At 42.5% G+C, this 25707-nt stretch overlaps 1 protein-coding gene across 3 annotated transcripts; it reads right to left on the bottom strand.

The window, feature by feature from the left end:
• Positions 1 to 23395, bottom strand: LOC109919317 (sphingosine-1-phosphate phosphatase 2-like). 3 transcript variants are annotated; one of them, XM_020519303.2, is made up of 5 exons: positions 23111 to 23395; positions 18556 to 18714; positions 9362 to 9541; positions 4698 to 4787; positions 1 to 1311 (listed from the first exon to the last, which is right to left on the bottom strand). In XM_020519303.2, the coding sequence occupies exons 1-5, from the start codon at positions 23327 to 23329 to the stop codon at positions 769 to 771; spliced, it is 1191 nt and encodes a 396-aa protein (XP_020374892.2). In that variant the 5' UTR covers positions 23330 to 23395; the 3' UTR covers positions 1 to 768. The 3 variants fall into 3 exon arrangements, with proteins under 3 accessions (XP_020374892.2, XP_048471207.1, XP_048471206.1); XM_048615250.1 differs by lacking the exon at positions 9362 to 9541; XM_048615249.1 differs by lacking the exon at positions 18556 to 18714.
• Positions 23396 to 25707: the final 2312 nt, after the last annotated feature.

Raw genomic sequence — 25707 nt, 5'->3', positions numbered from 1 at the left:
AGGAGCTCGAATTCACAATGTGAATAAGTTTATTTGAATGAATGTTCATTGTGCGAAGGAACTGCTGGGGTAAAGTCAAGGAACCTATAGCGTTGGGGGGAGAGAGTAGTCTTGAAGCACAATGTGAATCTATTCGCTGGTCTCAGCCCAGGATACAGGACAGAAGGAAGAAATCCCTCGATCGGTATGATAACAGAGGAAAATATCCATGAGAACCGGTTGATTGAGATCTTCGTTAGTGAGCAATGACCCTATGGTCCCTCAGGTTTCTCACTAAATCCGAGCTAAGGCAAGGATTCTCCTGGGGCTCAGGACTCCGACGTCAGGGATGGGATGTTCCCGAACCCGCCCTGACCACTCGCCCAAACTGTCGGGAGCAAATTCCTGGAGGTGGCCTCAGTCGGTATATGCCTAAACTTAGAGGCAAGGCCTTCCGAGGTAGGTCCGAGAATGAGAGGGCGCCTCGAAACAGAGGGTTATTAAATATTTGAGGGGTGAGAGGGGAGGCGGCACGCCGCTGGGATACCCTTCGTTTGGATGGCGCCTCGGGCTCCGGCGGCCTGCTCCACCACCTGACTGGGGGGAGAGGGGAGCTGTATCCGAGTAAATCGGCTTCTGAGGCCGCCCCTGGTCAATTTACTCCTGGAGCTGAGCAGACCCAGCTCCAATTTAACCCACCACCGCCCCCCACCCCTCAGTGAAGGAGCGAGAACATTCGGCCCATCCAGTGCTACACTCTCCTCACTGCCTCCCAACACGCATCAACTTTCAAAGCGCTAAGTAGCGGTGTACTGCCGGGCACACAGCGAGTCCCACCACCCCCAGGCAGCTGTAGGTGATGTACTTATAGGGAACCTCGACCCTCAGCAGTTTCCGAGCCTCCCGGTCCAGGGGGGAGACTCCGGCCAATCTGCAAACCAGAGTCAGGGCGACGGACTTTATCAGGTGCCGAGCGATGAACACAATGACGATGCCAATGGCGAATCGGGCGCTCATCCTGCAAATCAATGGCGCAGACAGCGCGGGAATGTCGTAGGGTGGGGCGGACGAAGGTTCTGGAAGGAGGCTCCACTGATGATTGATCCAGGTCGCCAAAGCCGCGCCGCCGCCCGCGCTCACAATGTTGGTGGTGTCTCCCCGGGCCGTGCTCCAGTGATCCAGCTCAGGGTAATAAATAGATACCAGGAAGGACAGCGACAGTGCCAGTATCGGGGCGAAACTGTTCCTCATCTGGAAGTTTTCCAGAGCATCCCAGAAAGGGTAGGAAAAGGCCACCAGCACCGCAGTGATTGCAATTCCACACAGCACATCCTGAGGAGGAGAAACAGCCATTAGTTACAGCCGGCCATAAGAAATAAGAACAGGAGTGGACCGTTCGGCCCCTCCACCTGTTCTGCCATTCAATAGGATCATGGCGGATCCTACGCTCCCCACGTCCACTCTGCTACTCTTTCCCCAAACCCTTGATTCCTTTACTGATTAAGAGTCGATCTCAGCCTTAAATATACACAAGCACTCTGCCTCCACAGCTCTCTGTGGCAAGGAGTTCCAAAGACACTCAACCCTCAACGAAGAGATTCATCCGCATCTTGGTCTTAAATTGGCACCCCTAAATTCTGTGACTCTGCCCTCTGGCTGGAGCAGCATCCTCTCTGCATTTACCCTGACAAGCCCCTTAAGAATCTTACATTTTTAATGAACAAGAGTCCCAACCTGTTTAACCTTTGCTCATGAAACAATCCCCCCACACAGGGGATCATCCCAATGAATCTTCTCTGAACTGCCTTCAATGAAATTATATCTTTTCTTAAATAAGGAAACCAAAACTGCTCATAGTAATCCAGATGAGGTCTCACCAGCACCTTGTACAGTTGCAGTAAAACTTCCCTACTCTTAAACTTCAACCCCTATGAAATAAGGGCCAACATTCCATTAGCTTTACTGATCACCTGCTGTGCCTGTGTGCTAGCTTTCCGTTTTGCATGTGCAAAAAAACCCAAATCCCTTGGTGTTGCAGTTACCTGCAATTTTTCTTCATTTAAATAATACTTTTTTTGTCTCCCTTCCAAAATGAGCAACTTCACGTTTTCTCACATTGTACTCCATTTGTTGACTGTTACCTTTAAAATAAACTAAAACCTTCCACTATAATCCTAACTATAATCTTTAAAATCCACATCAATTCTTCACCACATTTCCACATCTGAGTACTTTTGGAAACTGGACAGAAAATGTCATCTCCTGAGGAATAGCTGGTTTAAAAAAAAGGATTCAGGCTCCAATGGAAGTTAGAAACATCGAATCAAATCCTGGAGATCCTGAATGTAGATCCCTGTCTAGATCTTCTCTCCTGAAGTCATTTGGCTCCTGATGCAATGCAGGTGTCAGTACACTTCGCAGCACTCTACGCAAGGGGCTGCTGTATATGTGGGATTCCCCACCCTCCTCATGAACTCCACCTCCTTCCTTGACTGTGAATCTGACCATGGAAGGAATCGCATTCATACCTGATCATTGCATTAGCCCACATTCAACAGAGCAGGTGAAGCAGCTCCCCTAGCAGACTGAAATAAAAACAAAGTTCTTGGGAAAAACTCAGCAGTTCTGAAGAGAGAAGCAGAGTCAACATTTAGAGTCCAGTATGACTCTCCTTCAGAACCAGCAGATTTCTGTCTTTCCAGTTCGCACTGAAGTGCACGTCAAATAGTACCTTAGCTGAGACCAGCTGACCCAGGACAAATCAGGCAATTAAAACAATCATCCTCCTGATCTGTGAAATGCAGTTGCTAAGGCAGTGTTCATGACTACTGACTCTCTGTTGTTTCCAGCGAAATCTCTATTTCTAATCATTTGTTAACAATCCACCCTCTGTATAGATGTCCATTTTTCAATTTTGTAGCTTGTCCTACAGCTAAAAAGTATGTGTTTTTGGACTGGGATAACAGCAGAAGCATTAATGAATAGATGACTTTTATAACATTGTTGCTTTAAGCTGTTAAACATGCCACAGTAATAAACACCCATGGGTAGGCACTGTGTTGGTATTGACTGGAGTAAGTCAACAAACCCGAGGGTAACTGAATTGATGGAGAGGATGAACAATTTTAGGCTCTCAGTGACTCCAGGGTGGTGTTGAGGTTCCCTGGCAACAGCCCATAAACCACAGTCATTTTGTCAATTAAGACTGATGTCAAAAAGTGTGCAACCTGCTTGTTGCCAATTAAATATATTGCCACTTGTTGCTTTTTTTTATCATTAGTTCATGAGGTGATGGCAAGCCAATCAACAGCCCATCATTTGCTACCCTGAGGGCAAAAAGAATCCACTGTGAAGCATGTGGGATTGAAGTCATGTGTAGGCCAGACTGGTTAATGATGACAGGTAGTCGTCCTTGACAGTGCACAAATTGTGAGGTTTATTAAACTCAGTTTTCGCAATTTGCTATGGTGTAATTTGAACTAATGGGTTCCCAGTACCAATACCATAACTATTAGGTCATTGTGAGGAGAAGACAATTAGATGGGATTCAGGGATGTCATTGAAAAGGTATGATTGCTATATTAATCAATTAAAACTTGTTGAGCCTCCTGCCTTTCCCAAAAAATTTCTTTGTGATCAGAAGGCTAATTGGGATTTTCCTTACCACGTATAAAGATGTACTTTAGTGAAACTGTGGTGTGGTTGAGTTAGGAGATATATGCTTGTAATAATCTCTGTAAATAAATGTAAGGCTGAGTCCAGAGTGACTCCTGTGCTATCCTTCAGCAGTTGGTTTTCTGGAACAGAACAGAGACCTGTGCTGGTAGGTACTGTAAGGTTATCCTGCTGTTATTTCTTCAAAATGTTGATGTGCAATTTGTATATTTTTCCTGCTCATTTAGATTTCTGCACTTTTTCCTTTTTTTTATATGTAGGAAAAGTCAGTTCACATGGTTACATAGCCTAGGCCTTTGAAGCGTTAATCATAGAAACAGTACAGTGCAGAAACAGGCCATTTGGCCATCAAATCTGCACCAATCCTCTGAAGAGCATCTCAACCATGACCCCGCATTTGCTATAGCTAACCCACTCAACCACACATCCCTGGACACTGCAGGGAAATTTAGCATAGCCAATCCACCCAACCTACACATCTTTGGACTGTGGGAGGAAACTGGAGCACCTGGAGGAAATCCTTGCACACAAGGCAAGAGTGTGCAAACTCCACACAGACATGCACCAAGACTGGAATTGAAGCTGCGTCGCTGGCACTGTGAGGCAGCAGTGCTAACCACTGTGCCACCGTGCTGCCCAAAGTTCACTAGTGGAGTTGGTTGGGTAGCTGCAAACTGACACCAATAGCATGGGATAACAAGGTGTAGAGCTGGATGAACACAGCAGGCCAAGCAGCATCAGAGGAGCAGGAAGGCTGATGTTTTGGGCCTAGACACTTCTTCAGAAAAAAAAAATAATAGCATGGGTTCAATTTCAGTATCAACCGAACTTACCATGAAAGCCCTGCCTTTCAGCCTGGCCCCTTGCCTGAGAGGTGCTAATCCCCAGGTTAAACTCAACACCAGTTATTTCTCTCTCTCTAATGAGAGAGCAGCCTATGGTTCTCTGGGATTATGATGACTTTAATTTAACAAAAAAGATTTTTCACTCATTACTGCCAACCCCAAACTCTGTCATGCAGTGCATTGCCCATCTTGACTTACCAAAACCGTGTGCATTCCTGTGTAAATACGGCTAAGGGAGACCAAGGTACAAATAGCCAAAGCTAGCAGAAGTCCCAGCTCAAAAGGATACTGAAATAAAAACAGCGAGATGATTTACTTAGTGATGGCTTAAATTAAAAAAGCTCCCTTTGTACAGTCCCATCAAACACTCCCAGGATAAGTAAAGAACAGGTTATAGGCAGAGTAAAGCTCCATTCTAAAAGTCTCAAAACATTCTCAGGACAGGAACGGCATAGTTTTAGTACAATGTACCTCTCAGATTCCACTCTTCCTCAAAGGTCAGTGTTATTAAAGATAGCAGTGATTTCAGAAAACACTTTGAGCATACTTAACTGTAATGAGATGACTGTTTAGGTCAAGTATGAATGTAATCTTCACTGTTTAAAACAATGAAGCCATACTTAAATATAAAATCAAAACTGATCTTCAAAAACTTAGCAATATATGTTCTAACTCGGACAATTCCATGTGACTTCAGCAGTCCCAGTCAATATCACAGCCTAATCCCATTCCTTGCATCTTTTTGTGTGAAATGATCATCTCACTACAGTCACAGCTCTCTGCTCTGTAGTGCCCCAAGGCTATCAAATACTTTTTGTAACCCAAGCACATCATTCTTCATGAGGAACTGTACCTGTGACATTTGAATGAGAGGAGCAGACCACATTGAGACTGACTGCTGCAACATGAGACCTAAAACAATTCCAGTAAAATCTGCAGCAATAGCACAAGACAGGTGAAAGTTGGTTGTGGAATTTGATGAATTGTAACCCCAACAAATGGTTGCACAATCACAATTCAAAATAAAATCCAAACTGTGGTGATATTTCATGGTTTAAGCTGTTGATTTAGCGCTTGGGGTTTTCATTGAATCCAAGGTTTACAAAAGAACCAAATCTTTCTGCAAGCATTCAGCAGAGAAGTAAATGTGGCTCAGCCTGGTCACAATTTAATGTAAGCACTCGAGGATCATGACATGGACACATTCTCAGTTAGTTATGGGCCTGCTCCGCATTGTAGCTGAGGCTCAAAGGGTAACTCCCTTACTTAAGAGTGGGAGGGTTATAACTGCAAATCCTGTTCCTGAGACTTGAGCACAAAATTCAGTCTGACACTCATGCTGCAGTCAGGAACAAAAACAGAAGTTGCTGGAAAAGCTCAGCAGGTCTGGCAGCATCTGTGTAGAAAAAATCAGTTAACATTTCGGGTCCAGTGACCCTTCCTCAGAACTGACTGACTCCTGCTGCAGTACTGAGGTAGTGCATAATTATTGAAGATGCTCCTTTCAGATTAAAAGCTCAACTAAAGTCTTATCCGCGTTCTCAGAAAGATGCAGGAATCCTCAGGATGCAAGAGTAGGGGCGATCTCTCTAATTTCCTGCCCATTATTTATCTCTAAGCCTCCCTCAGCCAACATTATTATTACAGGTTACCTGGTCGTTATTGCATTGTGGCTTGTGAAACGCAAATTGGTTGCTACAGTTCTGACACGAGCACAATCAGGGGAGCTGGTGGTATGGTGGTCGTATCACTAGACTAGTAGTCAAGCAACTCAAGCTAACATTCTGGACACACGGGTTCAAATCCTACCATTTACAGATGGTGGAATTCATTTTAATTAATAAATCTGAAATTAAAAGTCTAATGATGATCATGAAATCAGTGTTGGTTGTCGTTTTAAAAAAAATCACCTGATTCACTGCTGTCTTTTAGGGAAGAGAAGTCTGCCATCCCTATCCAATCTGGCCTACCAGATCCAGAGCTATGTGGTTGAATGTTAACCGCTCTTGGGGCAATAAATGCTGGTCTAGCCTGCCACACTCCTATCCCATGAATGAATAAAGGTTCATTGCCCAGTTTGGTGGTTGAGATGGAAATTTCAACTCCTGGAAGGAGCCTGTAGTGCTGTATCCTGCTGAGAAGTGTGAAATGTGGGTTAGTTTATTGAGCTGGAATTGACACAGTGGGCTGAATGGCCTCTTTCTGGACCTTAATCTCGTTATGGTTCTATTATAACAATATAGATGACAGGAAGCAGTGGGGTATTGTCCAGTAAAATTCCTATTTCTGAGACATATCTGTGAACAGAAAGGGCTGGTTTTATTTATTGGCCACTTGTTTGATTAACTTTTTCTTTGCCTTTTTATGTCTAAACTACATTCAGAACTGGAGCAGGCTGACAGAGCAGAACCCCTAAGCTCCTGAGGTCAGTGATCATGGATGTTGAAATTCCTTTTGTGATACTCAGTGGTAACTGATTAACCAGGGAGAGAGTCACTTTCACAGTAATTAGATTTTTATCGAGCTTGGAGATGACCTTGCCAATTTTTTAAAAGCTTCTTGGCAGTTCTGATTGGGGAACACCTGGTTCTAGTTACCATCCTTTTAAAACATGTTCTTCCTCTGTTCAGTATCTCCATTCTGTTGCATCAAACAGGGTAAGAAAGCAATGTGAGCTCAAGCCACTTTCAGAATATTGCCCCCCTCTCGATCTTTTTGTTTACATGGTGTTCATGTAATACAAGATATCTGGGTCTGTGTGTATGGGGGCTATAGTTTTGCATGTGTAGATGAATGTTTGGGTCTATTTATATAGAGTGGTAAGTCATGTGGATTGGTGTCCATATGTGCGCATACATTGATGCAAGTTTATTAGGGGGTGTGTGTCACTCTTATGCATTCATTCTGTGGCCCTGATTCACTTTAGTTTCCTCAATAACTGTCCCTCTCATTAAATCTTTCCCTTGTTCTCTTTGTCTGTCTTTCAACCACACTCACTTTCTATCACTGTTTTTCTTCTCCATTTTCTCTCCCACAGTGTCAGTTGTGGCTCAGTAGGCAGTACTCAGAAGGTTTTGGGTTCAAGATCAATTCCAGAGAAGTGAACACAGAAATTCAGGCACTCTAGCGCTGCACTGTCAGATGCAATTTTTAATTGAGACCAGTCTGCTGTGCAAAGTGAATGTAAAAGATCCCATTCAAAGAAGAACAGCAAAGTCCTATTTAATATTTATCTGTCAATCAATATCACAAAAACAGATTATCTGGGGTTACTATAAAATTACTGATAATGGATGTTTGTACAAGATGGTTGTTGTATTTTCTACATTACATTCACATGATTATATTGTAACCTCTCTAGTCCAGAAATCTACTCTTCAGATACAACAGTTGTCTGGTAGTATTTTGAGCAGACCCCATACAGTACCTTGGGAACAGAAACAGGAAAAATACAGTGTTTGGTTTTGTTACTGCTTTATGGTATCTTATCGCTGTTTCATGTTTGAGGTAAATATTTATCTCTACACTTTTTCTGGTTCACTCACCTGTGGTCAGGCATTTTAACATCATTCACCGATCCAGAAAATTTGAAAATCCATCAAATAACTTGGTCCCAAAGATTCCAGGCAGTCAGGAGAGGTCACAAAATATTTAATTTGCCGTGAAGCACTTTGGAACTGAAAGGTGCAATATAAATGCAAGTCTTTCTTTTCCTTGGTTTTTCTACTCATTTCCTCTATCAGTCTTCTCCTTAATCTCCTTTTCATTCCTTTCTCTGTTCATTCTCCGGTGTCTTGCTCAAGTTCCCATTCTGAGCCGAGGCTTGGAGAGACGTTCAGGAGCAAGAGACCTACAAAATTCCCTGTACCCATTTTATTGAATGTAATTTCAGGATGTAATGTTCCATGCCCAAACTGCACTGACATGCAGCTAGTGATATAGGTGACTGCAAAGAACCTGAGGCAGCCATTTCAAAAGGTATTTGACCCCTGAGGGGCATGTGTTCTTTTCAGGAACCCTGCAACACAGTGGACAGCACCAAGCTAGGCCCTACTCCTACTGTGGTTTCTGCTGCTTCCTTACCAGCCTCCAGGAGGAGCAAGAGTGTTGCATTCTGTAAACCAAAGTGCACCTGAAGGCCAATGCCCTTTCATAATTGGCCCAAAACTTTACCCCACTGGACACGCCTGTCAGCCACTGCTAGCATGGTAGGTAAGTGTACTTTTAGTGATATGCCTCTGGAGAGATGACATTTGACAACAGGTTGCTCCTATTGCTACAATGAGGCCAGAGGCCCAGTTCTTGAGATGTCTTGCACTTCCCCTGTCCAGGCTGACTCTGGAAACATATGAGTAATTAGACCTTAATGAATTTCTTCTAACACCCTCACCCTCCAACCACAACGCCCCATACCCTAACTTCTCCCACTCTGACCCAGGTGCACTGCTGCCAATTCTGGTGCACAAAGCACTGCCTTGGCTGAAGTGTGCTCGCTCCATCCAAGCCGGGATAAAACATGGGACTTTCTTGGCCTCAGTGCCATAATGGGAAGCATGTTCACTCATGGCAACATTTGGGAAATAAATAGAGTTAGCATTGTTTTGGGTACTATTTTAGAAACAGATGGTAGCCAGTGGAGGAGAAAAAAAAGAATCGAATGTGTTGTCCAAGGGATCACCAATTTACTCTGGCCCAGTTAATGTCATGTCCACCTAGCCCACTCCAGTAGATTACCTGATTGTCATTACCAGAGACTAAAATGAGGAAAGTACTTGAACCTACAACAAGAAAGCTGGAGCTGTAGTTCCACAAGAGCCATCTAAGCATTTGAAAGACCAAAGCAGAATTGAATGCCACCTCACCTTGTACCTATTCATTGTAGCCAGAAGGAAGGTGAAGGGGATTGCAGTGGCAGCCATGGCATGAGTGGAGGGCATCCCATACTCTGCATCCACCCGTACTTCAAGCTTGACCACTGGAGGCGACGGAGGCCTCGGCCATTTTAAGACATCTTTGGAAGCCTGGCCAATGTACATGACAACCTGGAGGAGTGGAGAACACAAGGAGGGAGGGATCAATTAATTGGAAACTCCACCTATCCTTCTCACCTTTACAGCAGTGTTATTCAATGCTGACCTGCCACATTCTCCAGATGTCAGGGTACAGCACAGCAAATCAGTGTTGCAGTGAGACACATTGAAGAAGGAAATAAGGAGAGTACAGAGCCAGCATATTCCAATAAAAAACAAAGGATGAAATCCTGTGAATCCAGGATATCAGGGGTATACGTGATTGGATGGAGAGAAAAAGGGAGGTTTATGACAGATACAAGGGCTCAAAACAGCAGATGTCCTACAGGAGTACAGAATGTGCAGGGGGCAACTTAAAAAGAAATTAGGAGAGTGCAAAAAGGTTCATGAAAGAATAATAGCAGGTAAAATAAAGGAAAATCTGAAGTTATTTGACAAGTACATAAAGGCTAAAATGATAACTAGGAAAAAAGTAGGACCCATTAAGGATTACATTGGTAATTTGTGCATGGAGCCAAAAGACATTGGTAAGGTTCTAAATAAATACTTTGTGTTGGTGTTCACTGGTGAGAGTGATGATGTGGGTCTTGAAATCAAGAAGGACTGAGATATACTAAAATAGGTTAGCATAGACAGAGAGGAGATTCTGAGAAGTCTGACACGCTTAAAAGTAAATAATTATCCACGGCCAGATAAAACGTATCCCAGGCTGTTGAGTGAGTCAATTGGAAATAGAAGGGGTGTTCATTTTCAATTCCTCTCTGGCCACAGGAGAGGTGCCAAAGGACTGAAGGACAGACAATGTGATACCGTTATTCAGGAAGGGAGCTAATAATAAACTAGGAAACGACAGGCCAGCCAGTCTAACATCTGTGATGGAGAAACTATTGGAAGCAATTCTGAGGGACAGAATTAATTGCACTACGAGAAGCAGAGATTAATCAAAAATATTCAGCATGGTTTTGTTAAGGGGAGGTCATGTGTGACCAACTTGATTAAATGTTTCAAAGTAACCAGATGTGTAGATGAAAGCAATGCATTTGACATCGTTTACTTGGACTTTAGCAAGGTTTTTTGACAAGGTCCTGCATAGGAGATTGATAGTGAAGGTAAGAGCACGTGGGATCCAAGGAAATTTGGCTACTTGGATCCACAATTAGCTGAGTGGCAGAGGCTGACGGCTGAGGGGTGTTTTTGTGACTGGGGGCTTGTGTTTAGTGGGATTCCACAGGGATCATTGTTTATGATGTAAATAAACAGTTCAGACTTGAGTGCATTTCTGTTGATCAGTAAGGTTGGGTGGTAAATAGTGAGGCGGATAATAATATATTACAGGAGACTATAAATGCGTTGGTCAGATGAACTGATCAGTAGCAAATGGAAATAAATCCAGATAAGTTTGAGGTGACGTGTTTGGGTAGAACAAATAAGCAAAGGTTGAATGTAGGACCCCAGGAAACACGAAGATCAAACGGACCTTAGTGCACATGTCTTTGGTCCCTTATGATAGCAGGACAGGAACATAAAGTGATTAAGCAAGTGTATGGGATACTCGCCTTTATTAGCTGAAACATAGAGTTTAAAAGCAGACAGGTTATGCTAGAACTGAATAAAAAGTTGGTTAGGCCCCAGCAAGAGTACTGTGTGCAATTCTGGTATCCATATATGTGATGTACGTGCTTGCACTGGAGAGGGTGCAGATGAGATTTACCAGTAAGTTACCTGGGCTGGAAAGTTTATGAAGAGAGATAGGATAGTTTGGGGTTATTTTCCTTGGAGCAGAGGAGACTGAGGGGGTTAAATGACAGATGTGTAAAATAATGAAGGGCATAGACAGGGAGGAACCTTTCCTTTTGTTGGATAGATCAATGACCAAGGACATGGATTTAAGGTAAGTGGCAGGAGGTTTAGAGGGGATTTGAGGGAAAAGAAATTCACTCAGAGGATTGATGGGAACCTGGAACTCACTGCCTGCGAGGGTGGTAGAGGCAGAAACCCACGTGACATTTAAGAAGTAATCAGAAGTACGCGGGTGCCAAGGTATTCTAGGCTATGGACCAAGTGCTGGAAAATGAGATTCGAGAAATTAGTTGGTTCCTTTTGACTGGCATAGACTCAATGGGCCAAAAGGCCTTTTTCTGTGCTGTAGGCCTCTATGGCTCTATGACTCTGAAGCCTGTGAGCTTTTAATTACCTATTCTGACTTATCCTCAATCTTAGTTTCTGCTCTTAACCAGATATTTACCCAAGAAATGCTTGACTCAGCATTAACCCAGGGCTAATAGAATCTTGATGAAAATCATTGTCGAACCTTTAGTCTCACTCTGGGTCTGGTTATTTTTAAATATGTTTGCTCCGGTGTTTAAACTCCAGTCTAACCTGTAATGTCAGCAATCTGTGTGTCTCTGCTTCTTCTTTCTCTTCTGCCGAGTATCACACCATTCAACCAATTTCTTCGACCGCATGTACATCCAGAATTCACTGTGCATTATTTGTATTACAACAATGGGTTTTCTTGGTTGCAAAATATTGGAAATTGGATGGAAGGCTATTTGAATGACTGTCAATCAATTAATCGGGTAATGAAGAATATATTCACATTACAATTGACTATGGGAAGGTGGGATATTGTGAGGAGAGAGGATGAGGCAGCTGGAGAAATAGAAACAGGTAAACACCATTTAGCCCCTTGGGCCTGCCCTGCCATTCACTATAATTACGACTGACCTTCTGCATCAAGTCTGCTTGCCCAGCAGTTCCTATCTCCCTTGATATCCTGAGGTGCCAAAGTCTCTTTATCTTAGCCTTAAATGTAGTCAGTGATGAAACATTCATAGCTCTGTGATGTAAAGAATTCCATTGACTCACAATCCACTAAGTAAAGAAAGTTCTCCTCATCACAGTCCTGAATGATTATCCCTTCATCCTGAGATAATGGGCTGGACTTCTGGTGCTCACATGGGTGGCTTGAACTGAGACATTTTCCCAGCTTAGGAGACGTGCTTCAGTTTAAATTGCAATTCCTATTCAAGGGAGGTAGGGATAGGATTAAGTTGAGCCTGTTGAACTCAGAACAGATCATAGGCAGCCTGGAAAGGGTGAGTGAATGCTGAAGTGGGCTGGTTAAAAGGTCCACCTCAGTTCTCTGGGACTTTGTGCCAGTTGGTTTAGAAATCTCCAGCCTTTTCCCCAGATCCTCTAACCCACCCGCAGAGGCCCCTCATGCCAATTCACGTCCCCACTCACCTTGTGTTCCCTTGTATATTCATGGACCCTGCCTTGCCATCTTAAAGATAGCAAATCCTTTAATAGTCACTTTGAACTGTCAATCAAACTGTGAATTCAGAACATCCGGATCTAGAGCTTCTTAAAATGTTGGTCACAACACCAATTTGGGTCACAAGCTGAAAATCTGGGGTTTGAGGCCCTGAGACAGCCATGGTGACAATGGAGTTCTGCCTGGCTGCCCATCTCTCCTCCTGCCTCCTTCTTTCATTTGTCTTCTTCCCCATATGCCACTCTTACAATTCTCATTGAAAGGTCAAGACAATTTTTAAGTGTGAACAGGGGTTACAGTGGTTTGGGGAACCCTAGGAAGATAATTATATAACAACATAATCCATGGGAAATGTCAATAAAGAATTCTACTGAAACTACACAAATGGATGGTAATTTTTTTTTCTCACTTATACCTCATGGCCTGTTAATCAGTGTAGTCTAGCAAATGGCATTTTTTAGACTCTCACAGGCAACTACAGCCTTGTTTTCAAGTTTAAATAGCAGGGGATTTAAAACTTCAGATCTTAACATTTAAACAGTCCTCATCCTTCCTTAAGGAGGGTTCACATCTACTCCATAATTCATGGCTCCCAAACTGTGGATTAAAGCTGTTGGAACAGTCAAAATGAAGTTTATCTGAATTTAGCACTATGCTCAAATTGGCACTGCTGAATTCCTATTCTGTATAAATCACGCCCTACTTCCATCCCACTTCTGGCACAAATGCTGCGGTGTGCCTCCACATCTGGGTCCTGCCCTGCATTTTTAAAAGGACTTTGATTCCACAAAAGGCTTGTGCCGTGCCCCCCAGCCCCCGCCCCATCTTCCAGATTCCTCAGTTCAAGGAAACAAAGTTACAGTGTCTAGCCTGTCAAATCTTTTCAGAATCTTGTATGTTTCAATCAGATTACCTCTCATTTTTCTAAACCCCAGAGATTACAGGCCCAATTTACTCAGCATCTCATCATAGGACAACTCATTCATCCCAGGAACCAATCCAATGAGCTTTAACTGTAAGTCCCTCTGACACAAGTTTATCCCTTTTTTAGATATGGAGACCAAAACTGAGCATTGTATACCAACTGTGGTCTCCTTTAAAGCTCCATACAATTGTAGCAAGACCTCCATTTTCTTGTTATATTCTCCTTGCAATAAAGACTATATGCTATTTGTGTTCAAAACTACATTGTGCCTGTGTGCTAACTTTCTGTGTTTCTTGTACAAATACACCAAAGTCTTTCAATATCATTTAGAAGTTTCACACCCTTTGAAATATATTTTGTTTTTCTATCCTTACTATCAAGCTGAATAAACTCACGTAACTTCATCACATTATACTCTGTTATGTTGTTGTTCACTCAATAACTTTGTATATCTCTTTCCAGCTTTGTCTCCTCTTCAACTTAAATTCCTACCCAGCTTTGATTCATACGGAAACTTAAAGACATTACTTTCAGTCTGTTCATCTCCAAGTCATTAATATAGATTGAAAAGCAGAAGACCATGTGATGAAACCTTCAGGAATACATTCAACTAGAGTCAGAATCCCTAACCACAGCAGAGCCTCAGGAGGTATGGAGTTCCAAAACATGTCCAACTGATGTGAATACCCAATACATGCGAACCCAGCAGTTAGAGGTCCAATAACCTCCTAGAACATTAAAAAGTGGATCATATTCCCGTGGCTGCTTCTTCTCCGTTGCTTGCAATAACTTTGCAACGTAACCAGACATTCAAAGAGGTGGGATAGCACATACAAGTTGTATTTCCTATTCAACATATAATTGTTCTTCTCAAAGAAGGATCAGAAAGAAGCCATGCATGCCTCACACCCAAGAGGAGAGATGAATTTCTAACTCACATCACAGCCTAGACAAAGGAATGGAATGGCCCTATGTGAAGTCCTATTACAACAAAGGGAGTTGCAACCAACATGGTCATAGGGACTCATCCTATCTAGTTGCAGAAATTAACAAGATGCAAAACACACTTTCCCCAGAGTTCAATGCGGGCAACTTACTAACAGCCAGAAAAAAAATGGCTGTAACTAGTTCTAGGGATGAAGGATTTTCATTACACATTAGTTTAGAGAAGCTGGAGTCATTCTCCTTGAAGCGAAGGGCATTGAGGTGTACGAAATGTTGACACAATTAGATAAGGTAGACAAAGGAAGTTTGTTCCCATTAGTTAATGGATCATGGACTGGGGTCACAGATTTTGGGTGAGAGATGCATGTCAAATGAGAATGATTATTTTACAAATTTAGTGCAGTGAGTGGTAATGTTCTGGAACTCATTACCTACAGGTATGATAGAATCAAACACAAAAAAATGAAAAAGCAAAAGAAAATTAGATAGGCACTTGAAGGAAATAAACTTTAAGAGTCATGGAGTTAGAAAAGGAGAATGGGACTGACAGGATTGCTCCATAGATTGTTGACATAGATTCAATTTCCAAACAGCCTTCTTCTGTTCTATGAACCACTCTAACCAGGCCTTCAACATTAGGCTGAAGATACTCAACAGGTGAGGCTGCATCTGTGAAGAAAAACACATTTAACAAGCTGAATGATATGAAGTGCCAGACTCTTCACACAATGCCCCTAAATGTCATCTGGAAGGTCAGATGGGTAATCATTGAGGGGATCACCCAATGCCCTGGTGGCAGGAGTTCACTCTTCCAGCTCAGGGCATCCCCACTTCAGAAAACTGCCTGTCAATCAGAAGCAGGCAGCTCCCTAGCACTTTGAGACAGAGAAATGTGCCTTTGGATCAGTATTTGAGTATGTGTTTAGGGTCTTGCTGGGTATTAAGCTGGCAGGCTTCTGTGGAGGGGTTGGTGGTGAGCTGAGGTTTGAGAGACCATGGGTAGAGGGCAACCTAGAGGAAGGATAGTAACTTGGCTTCCAATGGGCTACCTATGGCAGGCCACCTGCTTCGCCCCCTGCTACTTTATGGTAGTGGGTACAGAAAGGAGTGAGTGGGCCCCCAACTGGATTTAATGAGTACTTCCTAGCCTTCAAACCAACCAGCAGATGAGTGTAAAATCTAGCCCAACACTTCAGGTCAGGATAACATTTCATCAAAACTTTTATCAAGCATTTGTTAAATCATACAAAGGTATAATATAATTACAGATGGAAAGCCCATTCAGTTCACCTCAGCTCACCCACCCTGAGAAAACTGAAGGCCCACCCCACCCCGCTAATGTACTATGTAATCATTTAAATGATGCCTTCACTACCAAATCTTGAGGTTTATTCCATGTGTTGCTCAACCCCTCAGTCCTCTATGTGGAGAGGAATTTCTTTTCAGTCAACAATTATTTTACTAGTATGAACCTGTGAACATATGTCTACTCATAATTTAGCATAATCTGATGGAATTATCACTACATTCTATTAACTATTTTATACCCTTTTTAAGATTGCCTCCTTCACAAGTTGAACAGCCCTGATCTTTCTCCATGTCTTAGACAACTGATGCCATTGATTGACCATGTACCTCCTCTCCACACTTCCTCCAAAACTTGAAAGTCTGTTACGATCAGTCCTCAGAATTAGTCAAAAGCCAAAGTATTCCATTGTGTCTGCCCTCCAGAAAGCCTCCTGTTGAGGCCAAGGGTAAATTGAACATTTTGAAACTAAGACTGATGGATGTTGACTGATACCTGTTCAGTATTTGAAGGTACCTTCAGATACCTAAAAATGTTGTGTCATCAAGGAGTGTGGGTCTTACTGGCTGGGCAGGCATGTACTGTCCATCCCTAATTGCCCTTGAGAAGGTGGTGGGGAACCAAGATCTTGAGCCACTGTAGTCCATCTGGGTTGGGTACATCTACAGTGCTGTTAGGGAAGAAGTTCCAGGACTTTGACCCAGTGACATTTCCAAGTCAGAATGATATATGGTTTGAAGGAGAACTCGCAGGTTGTAATGTTTCCATGTGTCTGCTGTTCTTGTCATTCTAGGTAGGAGCGGTCACAGATTTGGAAGATGCCATCAATGGGGTATTGGGGAGTTGCTATAGTGCATCTTGCAGATAGTACACTCTGCTGCCACTGTACACCAGTGATGAAGGAAGTGAATGTTGAAGGTGGTCGCTCAGGCACCAGTCAAACAGAATGTTTTATCCTGAAATATATTCAGCATCTTGAGCTTTGCTGGAGCTGGTGCCATCTAGGAAAGTGGAGACTATCTTCAATGTTTGCTTTTGTTTGATGGATGTTATGCTCAGGTACTTAGTGATACAGAACTAACGTGGGTTATTGAATTTGGATACGTATCAACCAAGATCTAATTAAATAGTAGAATATTCTCATAGGGTGAATGGCCTCCTGTTCCTGAACTTACAATGTGATCTGGCTAAATCACTACACAGAGTAACTCATTAACTCCTCTGACTGATTTTGTGTGGTTCAACATTATATTGAGTTTGTTGATTGCTGCTCCTCACTGATTTGATACGTTCAGAATCACAAAATATACATATAATGTAGACTGACTGACTGATTCAATGCACTGAGAATGTGGAAATAACTTAGTAAGCCTTTATGGTTGATTGTGATCATGATCCATTCATGAAATATCCTGGTAAACAAGTTCTGCATGAGCAGGGATTATTGTGTGGTGAAAGTGCAGTTTACTGTAATTAAAGTGAGGCAAGTGTGAACGTATGCAATCAGAAAATACCATTTCATCAGGAATAAATATTTGGGTGGAGTCCCAAATCATAGGGCTCTTGTCTCCAGAGCAACACCACCCCTTCCCTTTCCAATTGTGTAACAACCTTTCGCCCCACCTTTGCAAGAGAATCTCCACAAAGAGATGTCAGGTAACATTCTTTTTACTTAATCATTGTTACCAATCAGCTGCTGTGGGACATCTGACAATGCATACAAAAATGGAAGATAATACTCTCTAAGTTAGTGCCTCCATTGGCTGACGTGTGTTAGGGTCAGATAATTGGAGCATCTAGGACATAATTAGTTCATACACCACAGGCCCTTCAACCCTGACACTTCTGCTGCATTCTGGCATCAGATGCTCAGGGACAATTTTCAAGGTTCAACCCAACTGGAATTAAGAGATTAATAATGAGGAATACCATTGCCTCCAGGCTCACAATGTGGAGGTGCCGGTGTTGGACTGGGGTGGACAAAGTCAGAAGTCACTTCATCTGACAAAGGGGCTATGCTCCAAAAGTTTATGATTTCAAATAAACCTGTTGGACTATACCAGGCCCATGATTGAGTGATTTACCCAAAGTTGATCACTATTCTGTGCAACTGATCTCAGCCATAATAGCAAGTCGAGTTCCAGAGCCCTGGGTCTGAGCAGGGAAATAAATTCTTACTAAGACCTATTGCCAGCTATAAAGTACTGATGGCGTTGCACACCACAGCCAAACAGCCACCTGGCATACATCCAGGATGACCATTTGAATGAAGTGACAGATGGCTGCCAATACCTGTACAAACATGAACGCTGCATTGCCACCTTAATCTAGTCAAACATTGCAGTGGTTTTATTACAGTATTATTGGACAATATTTGAGATCATGCCACAGAGTGAGCTCAGTTAGGCTGAATTTGACAGAATAGGGGAGAGTTATAACAAATGATCAAAACTTTTAACACATTGTCCTTGCTATGCCAAGCCACATAAAGGTCCTTTTCAACCTAGTTATTTTTTGTCATTTCAGTTGTCACCCTCCCGCACCCCCACAAATATATAAATGAAGTCACTCACTGCCCAGATATTGATCACCCTCCGAGCCACGCATGGATCAATATTCCAGAAGCAAAAAGGAAGGAAGGTGATGTAAAAAACTTCCTGGCCCAAGGTGGCGGCAAACAGAAAGAGGTAATAGAGGAAGTAATTCTCAATCTTGTATTTCTTCTGAGGAACCTGGAGAAATCGTACACACAATATTGTTATCAGAGTTTAGGGGGAAGTCCATTAGATACTGGAATATACAAGAGCAGAGACAGAGAGGGTCTCTCATACCTGGTAAAATGCAACATAAATATATGTAAATATATGTTCACTTTTCCTAATGTCATAAGAAAGGTTACCTATTACCCAACCATTGCACTCCAAGCATTGCACCCAAATTATGTGTTGCACTTCAAAGAATGGTACAATGGAACTACTGTACCCAGGAACATCTCTGACCTCCATAAGAACTCATTCAGTGTTCAGTTAAAGAATTTAGACCTTAAGAGATTTATGTGTCTACTTTAGTTATTTTTAATAGGAACATTATCTATCTTCTGAGTTTATCTGCTATTAATGTACTTGTCCAATAAAAGTAATACACCATTCCAATAACATAGCAATAACACCTTCTCTTCCAACCAACACTTTGCTCACCCCTCCAACCTCAGCCCTACAATAACACTGTGGAAGCAATTGCATCAACCTTCAAGTCTTTTCCCTCCCTTGTTCAAAGCTGTTGCTATTCCAGAAGTCTAATTCTATGGATTCTGTCCAATCTCCAATTGTTGGGTTGGTTAGCTTAGTTGGCTGGATAGCAGGTTTGTAATTCAAAGTGATGCCAACAGTATATGTTCAAACCCTGCAGTCACCTTGAAGGACTTTCCTTTTCACCCTCTTCCCTTGCCTGATGTATGGTGACCCTCAGGTTAAACTGCCACCAGATATCTCTTTCTAATGAGAGAGCAATCAGTCATTTGGTCTGGTAAGGCTGTGGTGATTTAACCTTTACATTCCTGAGTTATTATTACCCACATCAGAATCTGAGCGTTGACACAATGTTCAGGAGTGAGAAGCCCAAGACTGTCCTCACTTCAAACCCAGACTTGTGCTTTCCTAGAAGGGGTCGTTGTTAGTGATCAGGAGCAGGAACTCAGGCTGATCTAATCTCTCTCAAACACAGAAGGCACTAGGTAGTGATCACAAGCATGAACCCTACCTAATCTAACCTCTCCTGAACACAGAGGTTACTGGAAAGTAAAAAGGACAAGGAATCCTGGTCAATTTGCCTTTTCCCTTGTTCATTGACTAAGAACAGGAAGCCTATTAGTGTTTTCTTCTCCCATACTCAGTGCTCCAGCCAATTCCCAAGCTTAGATCAGTTCTTCAACATAACTTGAGAATAAGACCTGCTAGCATGATTCAGTACCACACTGAATCTCCACTTTTAGCTCTAAGATACCTTGACTGATACTTTAAAGCACAAACGCTTGCATTTATAATGCAATTTTCAAAAGCTCATGGCATCCTAAAGTGCTTTACAATCAATTAAATAAATATTTTTTGAACTGGAGTCACTGTTATGCTGGTGGAAATATGGCAGTCAATGTATGCACAAACAACAATATAGTAAGGATCAGATAATAAGTTTCAATAATCTTGGCTGAGGAATAAATATTTACTAGGACACAGGGCACAGATTCCTTATCTATCTTTCAATGGTGCCATGGGATATTTTACATGCACTTAAGAATACAGACAGGTTTAATATCTTACCTCTGACATTATGGCATCCCCTCAGAACTGCACACGGAATGTCCAACAAGATTTTGTGTCCAATTCTCAAGAGAGACAATTACTTTTTGACTGATAAATAAGAGCGCTACCCACTAAACCACAACTGCCGGAGATAATATGAATGAATGCACCTTATTGTTTTTAAAACTTTTAGATTCTTGCCAAAATTGTGTGTAGGCAAGTCAACAAAGGGAGGCAGAAGACAGTATCACTTCAGAAACTACTTATTAATCAGGATCCAGATACCAGACAATTTAATGATCTCAACCAGGAACAAAAGCTGCCTCAAACAACCTGGTCTCAATAGCTTGCCGCCATTCCATTGTCAAAAATGTGAAATCCATATCAGCAGAAGTGTACAATATGTATACCCTTCCAATTTTCAAAGTATTCCTGTGTTTGTAGAGTATTTACAGAATATTGGAGCTTTTCCCTGTCAGGATATAAAAAGCGATTCATGACCATATACAGGCTGGCACTTGAACTCACCAGCATTTGAGGATTCATGCATTGAAAGACCAGTACATTCCACAACAGATCTTCCAGGCAGATGCTCCCACTGCAGTACTGAGAGAGTGCTGCATTGTCAGAGTCACTGTCTTTTGGATGGTACATTAATCCAACGTCCTATCTACTTTCTCAGGTGAGCAAGAAAATCCCATAGTACTATTTTGCAAATGAACAGGGGCGTTCTAGAGTCCTAGCTAATATTTATCCCTCAATCAGCATCACAAAAATAGATGATCATGGTCATTATCACACTGCTGTTTGGGTGTTTGCTATTCTGCTTGCTGCCGCTTTTCCAACATTATATCAGCGACAAAGATTCAAAATTATTTCATGCCTATGAAGTGCTTTGAGATGATTTGGGGGTGTGAAAGGTGCTATCAAAATGCACATTCTTTTCTCTATCACCTCATCTGTGATCATCATCAACCAGAAATCAGAATTTATTCACTCCATGTCTCCATTGTGACACTAGACTGAGATAAAACTGTGAAATATCAATGGGTATTTGCTATACATTCAGGGAAATTATAGTGTTCATGCTAAATGTTTGGCACAGTTCACTCCTAATGTGCAGGAGGCTCTCCAGTTACACAGCAAGGAAACCTGGTGTCAATATAGTCATCAGTCATCAGTGCGCAAGTTGACTGCAGGACAATACAGGAAAGCATGGCCATTGGTTGAGGGAAAGTATCAGCTTTGACAGTGATGTCTTTCAGTATTTGATATCCTCCTGACACTCGGTAACTAATTTTGCAAGGAAGAATAACTATTCAGGTGAGGCACCACTCATCACCTTAGAATGATGGGTTTTACAGAACATTTATTCCAGAAAATTGCATGTTTCCAGGGCATCAGTCAAAGGCAAGCAAATGAAATTGAACTGAAGATCAACTATGACAGTAGTGTTGGGCTAATGGGATGTAACCTTTATTACATGAGGAATTGCACATAAAAGTAAGAATGTTATGCTTCAGTTCTACAGGCATTGGTGAGACCATATCTTGAATATTGTGTACATTTTTGGTCTCCTTATTTACGAAAAGATGCAAACACAATGGAGGGAGTTCAGAAGATGTTTGTCAGAGTGGTACCTGGAATGAGCAGGTTCTCTGATGAGGAAAAGTTGGTAGGTCGTGCTTAGTTCCACTGGAGATTAAAAGAGTGAGGAGTGACTTGATTAACGTGCGTAAGATCCTAAACAGTCTTCACAAGATGGATTTGGAAACAATGTCCCTCTTGTGGGTGAGCTTGGAATTAGGAGGCATTTTTATAAAATGAATTCATCTTTTTAATACAGAGCTGAGGAGAATATTTTTCACTGAGAGTTGTGTACCTTTTGAACTCTGCCTCAGATGTGATGGAGGCGAGATCATTAAATAATTTTAGGGCATAATTGAATAAGTTCTCTTTAGGTAAATGAATCAATGGTCATTGGAGTAAATGGGAATGTGGGATTCAAACCACAAACAGATCAGTCATGACACATCGAATGGCAAAGCAAACATGAGAGGCCAAATGGCCTACTTCTGTCTCTGATTCATATGTTTGTATATTTGTAACAGGCTCTAGGGTCTGAATGGACTGTTCCTGTGCTGGTATTCAATATAAAATAATCCTTGAACTGGTTCATAAACTTCCTGAGCTGTCAAAACCTGTTGGAGAATTATGAGAATGTTCCAAACATTTTCCCTGTTAGGCAACTACTGAATAGGAACTAGACCATACCATCAAACTATCAATGAATTATTTGGCATCTCCAGAGAGATGGCTCAGTTGCCTTCTACTGCTCAGTGAGTGAGTGAGGAGACTGAGTGGAGTACACACCAGACACACCCAGGATTTAAGTTTGATCTGTGACAGGGTAAACTCAGTGCAGGAAGAGACAGCAAAAAGGAAAAACAGAAAAATAATCACCCTATTCAGACAGCTCAGAACTTGAGGTGTTGGAACCTGTCTCTGTAGAGCTGTGTGCTGCACTCAGACCTGCTATTCAACTACAGAAGCACTACAGCTTCTGGCCGCAGACACAGGAGTGACGGGACAACGGCTTGGAGTGTGAAGCCTCGCCGAACGCCCTCCTCCCGGGGCACTGAGGCCAATTGAGTCGCATCCATATGAGACCAAGTAACCGAGAGCAGCCGGATAGTTGGAAACTGGGCCTTCCCCACCGCCACAGTTTTCTTCAGGAGAATGCCGTTTGGCAAATTTGGTACATTCCATAGGGTAGGATTGGCGCTACCTGTCCGGCTCCGAGTGAAGTACAAAAACAGACGGCACTTACCGGAGTCCCGGGGACCGTGCCGTTGTTTGCAGCGTTGACATGGTGCCCTGTCCATGCGGCAGCGTGGAATCGGGCTGTGCAATCAGGCTCTGCCCGTCTGACAGCTTTTGCAAAGTGCTGCCGAGCTGACTTCTCTTCGGAAAGTAGGCTGAGTCCACACAGCTTCTGAAACTGAGCTACCAGCTCGGGCCCCCGCAGTCTATCCAGCAAATCGGCCATGTCAATGCTGGCCAGGGACTAATGGGAAAGAAGGTGTTCTGCTGCTGGGCAGCTCACTTGGTTTGGGTTTACCTGTGCAGGTATCACGTGGACAGCTATCTGAGAGCTGCTATTGGTCCTCCCAGGCTGGGAGGGCAGCTCCAGGAGCCAGTGACTGACGGCTCACCAGGAAACAACAGCGCAAAGTCCACCTTCAGGCAGGCAAGCGTCTTTTTAAAGGTCATTTTGACACTAAATCCAAGGCCAAAGGTCGGCAGGAGGGGCATGTCAGATTCTCTGACAATGAGGGGCCAGATAGGAACAGTTTCACAAGGTCATTCCCGATCATGTACCCAGTAGCTCGAGTTCACCAATGTTCAACAACTCCACACATTACAATGTCATACCCTACTGTGTAAATGCTCTACACTATAGAATCTATTTTTACTCCTTCATGGGAAGTGGGCAAGGCAGATACTTAATCGCCTTTGAGGAGATGGTGTGAGCCGCCTTCTCCAATCACTGCGGCCCATTGGGTGTAGGTAAAGCCATAGGGCTGTTTGGAAGGGAGTTCGTGATTTTTAACCCAGCAACACGGAAGGAATGGTGATGTAGTTCCAAGTCAGGATGGTGTGTGGCTTGAAGGAAACATGCAGGTGATACAGTGTTCGTATGTACTTGTCATCTTTGTCCTTCTATGTAGTAACTGTTACAGGTTTCAAAGGAGCATTGGTGAGTTGCTGCACTGCACCTTTTAGATGGCATGTGCTGCGGTTCTCGTTTTCTAATCAATTTGTTCAGAAGTGTAATTATACACCTCTGGATCAGGTAGGGCCTGAACCCAAGCCTCCTGGCTCAGAAGAAGGGATACTACCACCGTCCCACACGAGCCCTCTATCATATTAAACATGCTAGGGTGACTGTGCATCCCTGGTGGAGGGAGTGAATGTTGAAGGTATTGAATAGGGTATCAACCAAACAGGCTGCCTCCTTGTCCTGGAAAATGTTAAGCTTTCTTCAATGGTTAGAGTCTGTACTGTTGGAGTTGATAATTGCCTGGCGGTAGTGTGGCACAAATGACACTTGACACTTCTTAGCGGAAGCCTGTATGTTGTCCAGGTCATGTTATGTGTGGGCATGGACTGCTTCAGTATCTGAAGATTCACAGATATCCCCACTTCTGACCTTCTATTGAAGGGAATCCATTGATGGAGATACTGAAGATGGTTGGGATTCTAGCTTGGTGACATCCTGCAGCAACATCCTTGCACTGAAATTATTAGCCTTCAATAAACACACCAGCATATTCCATTGTGCTTTACAGGATCCTGGCCAGCCAAAAGAAAAGTTTCCCCTTGACTCCAGTTGACTTCAATTTTACAGGCCTGCTGGTGGCTAGATAGGCCTTTCCAATGATCAGCAGATTTCCCCACAAAGGGAACAGGTGAAGGTGTAGTCACCGCTGAGGGGAATTGGATATATCCTCTTCTTTCTTTTCTCTTTCAAGCTGCTTCTTCATTCAGTCCCACACATATCTGTAACACTCCCAATGTATCATCCCTAGGCATCATAACCTAGAGTTTGTGCTTCCCACTGGCAATGGAGTTCACATGAAAACTCCTTTAGAAGTATGAAAGTGGATACATAAAAATCATTAAAAACTTGATAGAGATGGCTTAAAACGACCACAGATTATAAGAAGAACAAAATTATTTATAAATAAATACACAACATTATTTAGACCAGTGTTACAGACTATGTGCAGTTTTGGGCTCCACATTATAGAAAAGAAATTAAAGCCACAGGGAAAGAGGTGCCTAGATTCAACAGAATGAGGCCAGGGATAAGAGACTATAATTTAGCATAGAAAGTTAAGAGAAGATTTAAAAGAGATGTTCAAAGTTTTATGACATTTTGGTAGAGTGAATAAGGAGTGATTATTGTCTTTGGTTGAGAAGTCAATGTTAGATTGAAGGGAGAGTTCAAAAGAAGAGTTTGTTCATACAGGTTGTGGGCAAATGGAATGTTTTACCACTGGGAGTGACCGATGAATGCTATTCCAAGTTTTAAGGGACAATTAGATCAACAGTTGAAATAAAAAAAGATTCATAGCTAGGAGTGAGTGGGACAGTTGATTCATTGTAGACCGCATCAGCAAAATGTTGGCACAGATAAATTGGGCTGAATGGCCTCATTGTGTACTGTAAATGTCTACGACACTTACGCAGTTTCTTACACAGACCAACACATGTACAAACTCACAGTGTATGTTCTTTCCCTTCACCAAGTATTTAGACGGAGTTCAGTTGTGTTGAAATTCTAAGTATTTATTTAGGGACCATATGAAGATTTTTATATATTTAATTTATTTTAATATTATGGATCAGCTACACTGTACT

Source organism: Rhincodon typus, chromosome 31, assembly GCF_021869965.1.
Source record: "Rhincodon typus isolate 14 chromosome 31, sRhiTyp1.1, whole genome shotgun sequence".
Taxonomy (NCBI): domain Eukaryota; kingdom Metazoa; phylum Chordata; class Chondrichthyes; order Orectolobiformes; family Rhincodontidae; genus Rhincodon; species Rhincodon typus.
The sequence above is the reverse complement of the archived record's forward strand: the minus strand, read 5'-3'. Positions and strand labels throughout refer to the sequence as shown.